This window comes from Zea mays, chromosome 4 (assembly GCF_902167145.1).
Source record: "Zea mays cultivar B73 chromosome 4, Zm-B73-REFERENCE-NAM-5.0, whole genome shotgun sequence".
NCBI classification, from domain to species: domain Eukaryota; kingdom Viridiplantae; phylum Streptophyta; class Magnoliopsida; order Poales; family Poaceae; genus Zea; species Zea mays.
Window position 1 is genome coordinate 239,971,991 of NC_050099.1, and position 11,508 is coordinate 239,983,498.

An 11,508-nucleotide genomic window follows, 5' to 3' on the forward strand; every position below is an offset into this window, starting at 1 on the left:
TAGTATATATGACCTACGAACATAGGCGCATATATACACAGTACATATAACTACTGTAGTAACGACCTCGAGTTGGGACGGCGGCACATAAATATTCGACGAAATTTTAAAGCGCAACAACTATATAAAACAAACAATACATGTATTATCGTGAGCCTCACAAATTCTTTACAAGCAACCAACACAAAGCTAAACTCAAATCGGAGTGCCTCGTCCTCCTCATCTCCCTCGAATGTTGAGCCATGCATCACCGACGGGCGACGGCGACGCCTCCTCCTCCTCCTCCTCTCTCGGTTGTTCTTGTCCTCTAAAGAACGACATAGAGTCACATCATCGATTCGAGGCTTATCTGTCGTTCGAAGCTTATCTGGTTTATTAGACGAGAAACGTAGGAGTGGAGGGAACGATTATGTAGTTTGTTAGGCGAGGACGGGAACGAGGTCTTGGTGGTTAGTTGCATGTTGGTCACGAGTTGAGAGAAAAATAAAAATAGTAATTTATCTCACCACTAGTACTTGATCCTACACATAATACATTCAGTATCTTGGAATACGTAAAATCTCCTATCTATTTGCTCGTTGCTAATTATTCTTGTTTTCTCCATATTTTCTATTCACGTAGGAAAGAGAGTGAATCTAGCTGGTGAAATAGCTCGCCACATAGTAGACGCCGTAACTGCATACTTGGATGGAAACGAGATAATCCTGAAATGCTTCTGCACCTTTTCCGTATATAGTTAGGGGCGGCCCTGTTGAAGTCATCCATCATGTGGATGAGAGTGAGACTCCGAAATTGGCCGGACTACTGCTGACGACGGGACGCGCTAGCCACCCTGGGCGGCAGCGGCACCACCAGAAAGCCCAGAACACAACGGACACGGCCGGGCGCCATCGTGGCTACTGTTACCCCCACGCACCTTTCACGCACAGTTCCATTGGTGGAGACGACGGAGGAGCGAGCACGAGCAGTGTGCATGGCATTGGCATGGCACCACGGCGGCCACGAGGAAGCCACGTGCGGGAGTGGGACGCGGGATCGTTGGCCGCGCGGGCGGGCGCAGGGGGGAGCAGTGGAGCACATGGCCGGATAGATGCTGCCACCACTGGCTAGTGGCTGCTGAGCAGTGGGCTGGACGGACGCTGCTCGACTCGATCGGCCCCTGCTTGCCCCGCTGCTGCCGGCTGCGGCCCGACGACGGATCCATAGCGGTGGGGTGGGGAGCTGTCGATCGACGACGGCGCGGCGGAAAGCAAGCGGTCGAGCCGCCGTGCTACGCGCCAGTCTAATATGGGGAGGGACAAGGCCAACAGCGCCTTTGGCCCGTTGCCTGTCCCTGTCCGGGCTCTAGGGGTGGGGTTTAGTGTACGAGAGACACAACGAAAGCCGGTTCCTGGTGGCTACGCTTTTTTTTTTCTTTTCTTTATTAGCCGCCGCGGAACCTAGTGAAGGCATGCATTTGGACTTTGTTAGCACATACTTTGCTAATCCTTTGGAACCATATACTACCCTACTTCTTATTATTAACTAAGAAGAAAACACCATTTGGTACATAGGTTTGAGCTTCCTCCTAATCATCATTCAAAGATAATATATATACTCCTGGAACGCATGTTGCATTGTATGCAGTACGAAATAAACAATAAGTAATATATCCGCTCAGAGCTAAGCGCCTGATAATAAGAGCATGGTTGTTCTTTTGTCATCGCCACGTTTTTTTTTTGTTTTTTGTTTTTGCCTCACCCCCAAGTACAAACCGTACGTAGTACCTCAACTCACACACCACCACACGCACACCTACCTTCATCTACAACCAGCTACACACACACGTAGCTAAGGGATACTGAGGCGGCGCCAAACATTAGTAGATGAACTGCCCGACGGTGCTTTCTGTAGAGGCACGAACAGTTGACGGCCTAGGTTGGATGGTCCGCGACCTAGACGCAAAAACGACTCTTTCTTTACGTACGTCTAGACGGTCCGTGTCTAGGACTCGGACGGTCCACGATAGCGTAGAGAGTCATCTTCTTCTCACTATCTCGTCTCCCGGGAGAGACCACGTTAGAGAGGAGGGACCATAAGGTGTGTCTTACCCACTCATCTATATAAGGGGAGGTCTAAAATTGTCACTCGAAATTATACGGGTATATTTAATTTAAATTGGCGGGAAGGACGTGACCGTGGGGAGCTAAAAATATTGTGTAAGCCCATAATACACAGTTACATTTGCTTTAGTTAGGCAGAAAAGATATGCGCGCGCGCGGATCGCGTCATCGCGTGAGGTGAGACCCTGAGTAATATTCATAGCGCTTGTATATATAATATCTATACGCGCGCACAAAATAGTCAAAACCCTATTTGGATGCATGCATGTATCTTCAACGGTCACGTCGTCATGCTTCCATATTCATTTTGGGATCGAACTCGATCAGCATTGCGCCTGTCATCACGTCATATATGTTCCAAATGATTGTAGTTAATTGAATTTCGCATGGTGTTTGGTGTCTAGAGTTATGTTACCTGCGGATAAGCATGCGAGGCTATAAGAAAGTGAATGGGCTTTAATATTAGATATATAGATAGATAGTAAACTTAAACATACTTGTATATATTTTGTTCAATAATTTACAATACAGTACAGTACTAGAAGAATTAATAAGGGCTTGTTCGGTTAGCTCTCAATCCACGTGGATTGAGTGAGATTAGATGAGTTTGAATCCCAAATAAATCAAACTTCTTCTTAATTTTTTCCAATCTCATTCAATCCATGTGTATTGGGAATAACCGAACAAGGCCTAAACCGGCATGGGATGTGACTGTTGCATTAATTAGCTAGCTAACTGTTATGGGTTATAATACCGGCTTAGACATAACCATTTTCCAGAATCCTTGCATATTAAAACAACGAAAACCATGGTAGTACTACCTTACCTAGCTTAGATGGATTGGCTTATATATGTCATAACCACACACACTCATGACTTCTCAAAATGTCAATGGACACACATCAACAATTTAGGCGCGCAAATATTGACAGAGACTTGAGAACAAACCCATGTCATGTATAAACCGATCGATCAATCTATCGTTTTTTTTTTGGAGTTCTTACGTGTCGTTTGGCCCATGCATGCAGCGAAACTAGTTAAGACCATACTCAATCATGTTCCAAATACCAATTTCCTTATGCAAGGTTGGTGTATCCTCTCACATTAATTTCTCAGGAATCATGGTGATGGATGAGCTAGCCAACTACTGGGCATGTACTGGCTTTGTAGTATGACTGTGTGAGCTATACGTAGCATCTCACGTCAGCAAAAATGTTGTAACCCTTCGAGACCAGCGTACTACCAACTTTTCTAGTACCAGAGCCAATGCCATTAGGGCATGTACAACTTAGACGCACCATTTATTATTGTACGAATTCGTTGTCTGTTTTATATCGATCGTCTGGTATTATATAAACGCATTTACTTCTTTATTTATTAATAAACTATATTTATAGACACTGTATTATATAATAGAGTCTCTTAGTTGTCTCTTGTGCTTTAGATCCGTTTTGATGTCTCCCCATTATACATACCCTAAATGCAGTTAAAAGAAAAAAAAGAGATCAGCGCCAATTATTACGGCGCCGACCCCTTGCCTCCACGTAGGCGCAAGATCAGGATCCGAGACAAGTTCTCGACACCATCTATATTGGCGTCGAGACGTGTAACCTCGGCGTCAATAATGATGATGCCAATGTAAAGATCTATTTTCTGAATTCAAACATTTAAAAGAGCGTATTTGGGAGAATCTTTCATAAAAAATACAAAAAAGCAAAAAAGACGGGATTATATGTATCTCAATCGCTGTCAATCCGCATGTAACCAAACAAGCTCTAATGGTTAATTTCGTCGGCACGTGGAATGCATATAAGTTGTTGTGGTTTTGGACCGTGTAAAATTTACGACACAGAAGAGGGAGAGGGAAAGAGAGAGAGAGCACTAGTTATTACGTCCACGATGGCACACAACTACACAAGACCGAGAACTCGTCCATCATGCACCGTCCAGATTGAGATGCACCATACGGAAGGATGACGTGACCTATAATATACGAGAAAATCGCCGCCATCGGAGCCATCCCAATCTGGATCGTCAGGACGACCGGGGACCCATCTATATCTATATCAATCTGGTGACCACCCATCCGACCCCGCCCGTTTGTCCAAAAGCCAGTTCACGCTAAAATGTTGCAGACGGGTAATAAAGACCGTTAATCTGGTGACTACAATTTGCTAAGCTCTTCATTTATAACGCACATTAAATAGTATAATGTCTAACGACCATAACAGACCGCCGTCGACAATTAATTCTCTTGCGACGGTACGGTAATTAGGCCAGCCATCGGAAGTTCATGTGTTTCCCGCTGTTGTGACACTCAATTGCCTACAGTATCGCCGAGAAGAGATTGAAGATGTGCAGTGTGATACTGTTTGGGCTCGATCATTTAAATTTAGATCAAAATTTAGAGAAGCCATTTTTTCTTACCCTTTTGTGTCGTGAACGATTGGGCAAATATTCTGACATCATAAACATGTTCTTCTTAGTTGCTATCAACTTGTAGGTTGTTCACGGTACTTTTTTGTTATCTTTTAGCTTCTTTTGTTAGGCCTCTTTGTTATGATGGATCAAGTTTATTTGCTCGTCGACATGGAATTTATTGCAAAGCTATTTCTATCACCACACCTCATAGAATTTGATCGGGGGAAGATGGTATATGGATGGTTTCTTTTGAGGCCGTGGATTAAAATCAGCTGTAAAGATATAGTATAAAAAAGAGACATTTGCTAAAGTTGTTTTGATATGGTGGTTTAAAATGAAAAAAAATTGACTGTTGTTGGACATGGATGTATGAGGATTTTGCTACAGTGTCGTTTTTTTTTATCATCCACTTGAGTCAAGGAAAAAGGTAGCTATTGCTTATGGACAACAATCTCTAGCCAGTAGCCACTGAACCAATTATTTGTTCATCATGAAGTGGCACTATCATTGGGCATGCATACCTTCCTGCTCTTGATTGGTAAGTTGCTAATGTTAACTCTTATGAGAAAATGTGGGTAATGGTATGTCATATTAATTATATCTATCTATGTGGATGCTTCTTACAGTGTGTTACTCCCTCCGTCCCAGTATATAAGGCATAACCACCTCTAGTTTAAAGACCAAGAAATGTAATTAATTGTCTCTATACCACTGCATCGATATACATATGCATATAGAGAGCACGCCTTATATTGTGGGACAAGAACAAAAAGTGGTTACGCCTTATATCGTGGGACGGAGGGAGTATATGCAATGGTTGAATCGAAGTGGTACACTAGAAATCACTCATAAGGTTAGAGTTAATTTTTAGTTGAAAACTATATGGATATCGTGGATTGTGGTATTGCACCGTTAAGTGCATACCATTTGGCTCCCTAAAATCTCTCGGACGGAGCCGCTCCCGAGGATGGAGCCGTTCCATCCCAACTGGCTCCGGAACCAAACACTATCTAAAAGGGAGTGAACTATGCAACTATAAGGGAGAATAATCCTAGGCTAGGAATTTTAGATCACGTTTCTAGGGATATTCTAATATATGTTGTTGATAGTTCATTCAAGCATGTTGCTATTGATCATGAGTTTGGCACATTTGTATTCGTGCTTAAACAAAACCACATTAAAAGCTTGTTCGGTTGCATGGAAGTTGTTGGTCACTTGTTTTTAATTGCTGTACGAAATCAAAAACAAAGCAACACAAGGTTAAAGAGTAGAAATATTCGTCCTTAAAGTGTTATCCTTTCGGGATAACAACTCAAGGACAAAGGTAGAGCGTAATCGAATGAAATACACAAATTATGACGAAGTAAGACATCAGAACTCATCTCATGTGCCTTAGCATTTTATTTTCTTCTCATTGAAGATAAGTTTACAATCATACCTTCGAATTCTTAATATAAGATAGCACGAATGTGTTTTAAAGGTTGAGCTATGCGAAGCTGTAGTACCTGGATAAAAGTACTTTATGCAGGGCAGCACCTGGATAAAAGTACTTTATGCAGGGTACAATTCATCTATTTATAAGGGAGATGAACCGACCTTGTACGTATTTACAATAATGCCCATCTATTTTTACATATATCATTTACAAATGGTATCGGGATACTAGTGTACTTTTCTTTGTTCTTGACTTCACGAGTTCTAGCCTTCGTCACCTGACTACTTCTTCCTTTTTGGCTTGTGGCCGAAGCCGCTACCTTCGGCCACTGTCTTTATTACTTGCATATAGACGAAGTGTTTTTGTATGTTGCTCTCTGTCAAAGCTTAGCTTCGTACGCCTGTAAGGACATTCCTGAATGCACTTGTTAATCGCCGAAGCCAGATGTTAGACAAATAATTTTTGGGATTCAAGTGTTCATCGGCAAAACCTTTCCTAGTACCCTTAAGACAATTATGTGACATAACAAAACAAAGGACCTTCGGCAATATAGGCCCCGAAAGAAATAGAATGAGATTGAGCATGGGAGTAGAACAGGATTGAGGGAGATTAAATCTCTTTCCATTTAATTTTGTCTAGCAAGGGATGTAATCTCCTTCAATTCACTTCTAACCGAACAAACCCTAAACAAGAAGTTCTAGATGCTACTTCAATTCATCAATACCAAGCAAGCTCATTTTCGAAGGAGATAATTGTCGAAAGAAGATGAGGTATGCCTACACAATAAGCCACATAGTCCAATTGTTGCCTTTCTGATCATTGAATGGATTCACCTGCAAGTTTGATCTAAGCTTGGACGTGCCATACATTGAGATTGTTCTCTTGCAGATGTTATGTCGGCCAATAAAATATTTATGGGTGGCAATCTACATGGTAAAGGAGAAATAATCAAGAGAGGCTATCGACACAATGTTTATTCTATATATGTTGATGAAAGTGTCAGCAACAGGAAGTCCACCGTCGGCATCGAACTTACTTCCTAGACCAGCACATAGCTCGTGATGACACTATGATCCCATGGAGGGGAGAGGAGGGGTCGACGACGATGGTGACAGTACAAGGGAGGGGAGGGGCGGTGAGGTCGTGAGGGAGGGGATAGATGACAGATGATTCAAACAATATCGTGCATTTGATTTGAGTGGGTAAGGGAGAGAAGGTTACCTAGAAATTTGAACCATTGATTTTGATGGTGTGTTAAGTCTGAGTATAATTTGTTTGGTGTATTCAGTAAAGATAGCGTAGAGTGATTTGATTAGATAAGTATTGTAAAATATAAACCAGTGGATTATGGATTATATAGTGTTATAGACTACTGTTTTTTTACGACTTATCTTTTTCCTTCTAGCGTTTATCGAAGATTTTGGTGGAGTCTCTTCTAGAAGTTTCATAGTAAATAGTGAGATTGTTGGCGCATGATTTCTCTTTTTTTGAGAAATGGTTTTACTTGTTTTTGGACATGGATTTTGAAAGTTTTGTTGGGACTAAACATGAAATTTTCTAAACATGTCAAGCCACACGCCATCCCTCCATCCAACATGGTCAATTAAGGGTGTGTTTGGTTTCTAGGGACTAATGTTTAGTCCCTAGATTTTATTCTATTTTAGTTCTAAAATTACCAAATATAGAAACTAAAACTTTATTTTAGTTTCTATATTTACCAATTTATACACTAAAAAGGAATAAAATGAAGGGACTAAACATTAGTCCCTAGAAACCAAACACCCCCTAAATAAAGTGACGAAGGCCACCCGTTGACCCTTACAACCCACCAGCTCCAAAACAAAAATTCTTCCTTTCCTCTCTCATCAGTCATTCCTGCGCTCCCTCCCGTCTCCATCGCCCGCCGGAACGGCCTCTCCCCGGCGACCTCCCCACCACTATATAACCGCCCTACCCTTCCTTCCCTTGCCTTCCCTTCTCATCACAGAACCCTTCAGCCATTACCACCACCGTTTCTTTCGAAATCCTCTGTCTCTGCGTGCGTGGCACACAAGCGCACGGCTATTACCAGAGAGCCAGCTCCGCCCTGCTTGGTTCCATTCCAAGAAGCAATTAAGGGGGCAGGAAACAAAGACTCAGGCTGCAATGGGGGAGGACATGGACGCGGCCGGCGCGGGCTGGCTGTCGTGGCGAGCGGCGGCGGTCGCCGTTCTCGCTTGGCTGGCGCTGCACGTGGCGGCGCGCGTGGCGGACGCGCTGTGGTGGCGGCCCCGGCGCCTGGAGGCGCACTTCGCGGCGCAGGGCGTGCGCGGGCCGCCGTACCGGTTCCTGCTGGGGTCCGTGAAGGAGATGGTGGGGCTCATGGCGGAGGCCTCGTCCAAGCCCATGTCGCCGCCAACCTCCCACAACGCGCTGCCCCGCGTGCTCGCCTTCTACCACTACTGGCGGAAGATCTACGGTGCGTGCCCTGGCTTGGCCTCTCTCTCTCCCACGTCCCACCTCTCGCTTTCGCCCATGTGTTGCGTCGCCGAGCATGTGCTCCCCCCTTTCCGTTTGATTGCTCATCTTTTTGGTTGCATCTCCGTGATCTGTTCCCTCCGTGTCCGCTTTCCGGCGCCCCTCTTTCTCTCTCTCTGTCCTGCAGAATTGCTCCCCTGTGCATGTCTGTTTGCGACCAGGGGCTCAGCTTTTGTCTCTTGTTGTCAGCAGAGCACAGCGCAGCTCTTCTCTCTCTCTCTCTTAGTCTCTCTCTCTCTGTCCAATTGCGCTCATGGTGTTTACTCCCTCTCCCTTCTTTCTCCAGACTCTCTCTATCTCACTTCAGTTGCTGCCATGCCATGCCCCATGCTGCCTGCTAGCTCTTGTCCTTCCCCTGCCCCTGCTCGCCTTGCCTTGCTTGCCCCTCTGGCTCTTGCATTCAATGGAGCTGGGCTTTGGATCATGAGCGGAGCACATGGGAGAAAACCAGCGCAGCACAAGTCCAAAGTCTTTTTCTTTCTTTCTTTCTCTTTTCCTTTGGTCTTTGTGTTCTTGGCAATCCACGGTTGGACGATCAGTTGGTTGGTAATGGTTGGCTGATTGACCGGCGGCGTTCTCCACATGCGCAGGACCGAACTTCTTGATCTGGTTCGGGCCGACGCCGCGCCTGACGGTGGCGGAGCCGGAGCTGGTGCGCGAGATCTTCCTGACGCGCGCGGAGGCGTTCGACCGCTACGAGGCGCACCCGGTGGTGCGCCAGCTCGAGGGCGACGGCCTCGTCAGCCTCCACGGCGACAAGTGGGCGCTCCACCGCCGCGTCCTCGCCGACGCCTTCTACCCGGACAACCTCAAAGTAAGACAGAGGCTTTTCCATGCCGCTCTGCTCTGCTCTGAGCAGTCCGTTGTGCGGTGCCTGACGCGCGCCTTGTTCTTGTTGGTCCTCTCTGGCAGCGGCTGGTGCCCCACGTCGGCCGGTCGGTGGCGGCTCTGGCGGAGAAGTGGCGCGCCATGGCGTCCGCCTCCTCGAGCGGCGAGGTGGAGGTGGACGTCGCGGAGTGGTTCCAGGCGGTCACGGAGGAGGCCATCACGCGCGCCACCTTCGGCCGCAGCTACGACGACGGCCGCGTCGTGTTCGCCATGCAGGGCCGCCTGATGGCCTACGCCTCCGAGGCCTTCCGCAAGGTCCTGGTCCCCGGCTACCGGTGCGTCTCTTTTCTCCGTTGTTTCGAGAATTCAGCAGAGACAACCAGGGGTTGATCGGAACTTACCACGATACGACGCGTTGTTGTTTGCAGGTTCTTGCCCACCAAGAAGAACTGGCAGTCGTGGAAGCTGGACAGGGAGATACGGCGGAGCCTGACCCGTCTCATCGCCCGGCGCAGCGACGAGGCCGAGGCCGAGGAGGAGGAGATGGGCAGCCACTCCGGCGGGTTCCGCGACCTTCTCGGCGCCATGATCAATGCCGGCGAGAGGAAGACGCCGCCGGCGGGGGCGATCCCGGTGGCGGACATGCTGGAGGAATGCAAGACGTTCTTCTTCGCCGGGAAGCAGACGACGACGAACCTCCTGGCCTGGGCCACCGTGCTCCTGGCCATGCACCCGGAGTGGCAGGAACGCGCACGCCGCGAGGTCCTCGACGTCTTGGGCCCCGACGAGCTCCCCTCCAAGGAGCACCTTCCAAGGCTCAAGACGGTGAGTGAGTCCCACTGCCACATCACCGCAGCAACTTCCGGAACCTCCTGCCGTGGGCATTCCCGTCATTCCAGTTCCAGCCGCCGCTGACACGCAGAGTCTGTTCTCCTCGTGGCTGGCAGGTGGGCATGATCATAAACGAGACCCTGCGGCTGTACCCGCCGGCGGTGGCCACCATCCGGCGCGCCAAGACGGACGTGCAGCTCTCCAACGGGTGCCTGATCCCGCGCGACACGGAGCTGCTGATCCCGATCATGGCGATCCACCACGACGCCAGGCTCTGGGGCGCCGACGCGGCGCAGTTCAACCCCGCGCGGTTCGCCGGCGGCGCGGCGAGGGCGGCGAAGCACCCGCTGGCGTTCATCCCGTTCGGGCTTGGCGCCCGGGCGTGCATCGGCCAGAACCTGGCGCGCCTGGAGGCCCAGCTCACCGTGGCGGTCCTGCTTCAGCGGTTCGAGATCAGGGCGTCCCCGAACTACGTCCACGCGCCCACGGTCCTGATGCTCCTCTACCCGCAGTACGGCGCGCCGGTGATCTTCCGGCCACGACGTCCCGCGCGCCCGGCAGCCGCATCATAGCCCAGATTCTTCGCCTGTCCGGCTGTCCCACATTCTTTTTGTCGAAATTGACGGGAATGCCGCGGGTCTGTCACCTGCCTCCTGGTTCTGGTGGACCTGTCCAGAATGACCGAAACACCCCTCCCGCGACCCTTTGTCCCTGTGTATATTAGCGAGTGATACTAGAAGCCAAGGAGCACTAACTTTTTGTCCTAGCCTGCTGCCTGCGCTGCGCCTTGGGGCCTACCCAGGTTGCCCGGAAATGCCCTCGTTAACAAGACCAGATCAGGCCCAGCCCTTTTTAAAGATTTGATTTGATGACACGCAAGGAGAGGCCGGAGGACCGGACCCACACCTCACCTGTGTTTGTTCCCTGCCCCGTGGCGTCTGGTGCAGTGGTGTATGTGTTTGTACATAGGCTTGTTGTTCCATGTTCTACGTTATTAATAGAGACAAAAAATGCAAAGGAAAAAAAGAGAGAGAGATTGAGATGGCGAATTAATGAAGCAGCGTGTGTGATATGCTTACCTTCGATTCACATGGTGCCGGTATGTTTCGGTTCTGTGGCGGGTATGCCGGTTGAAAGAAATTAGGTGGTGTTTGAATGCACTAAAGCTAATATTTAGGGTATGTTTGGCATGGCTTTAGAGCAAAATTTTAAGGAGAAGCTGGCTATGGTACGTCAAACACACTAACTCTAGAGTTGTAAACTCTATGAGATTTTTAGAGCTGCAATACAATTTTTTGGAGTACCTTTTTGCTGCTTCGAAAACTCCAAAAAAGCAACCCAGCAGAGCTGCTCCACCCAGAGTTTTGAAGTAGA

General features: G+C 47.9%; 1 protein-coding gene across 1 annotated transcript; it reads left to right on the forward strand.

Annotated features, from left to right (window-relative positions):
• The first annotated feature begins 7,935 nt into the window (after positions 1–7,935).
• On the forward strand, positions 7,936–11,223 carry LOC103654817 (cytochrome P450 734A2). The gene is made up of 5 exons (XM_008681641.3): positions 7,936–8,416; positions 9,066–9,289; positions 9,388–9,638; positions 9,732–10,128; positions 10,251–11,223. The coding sequence occupies exons 1-5, from the start codon at positions 8,104–8,106 to the stop codon at positions 10,704–10,706; spliced, it is 1,641 nt and encodes a 546-aa protein (XP_008679863.1). The 5' UTR covers positions 7,936–8,103; the 3' UTR covers positions 10,707–11,223.
• The last annotated feature ends 285 nt before the right edge of the window (positions 11,224–11,508 follow it).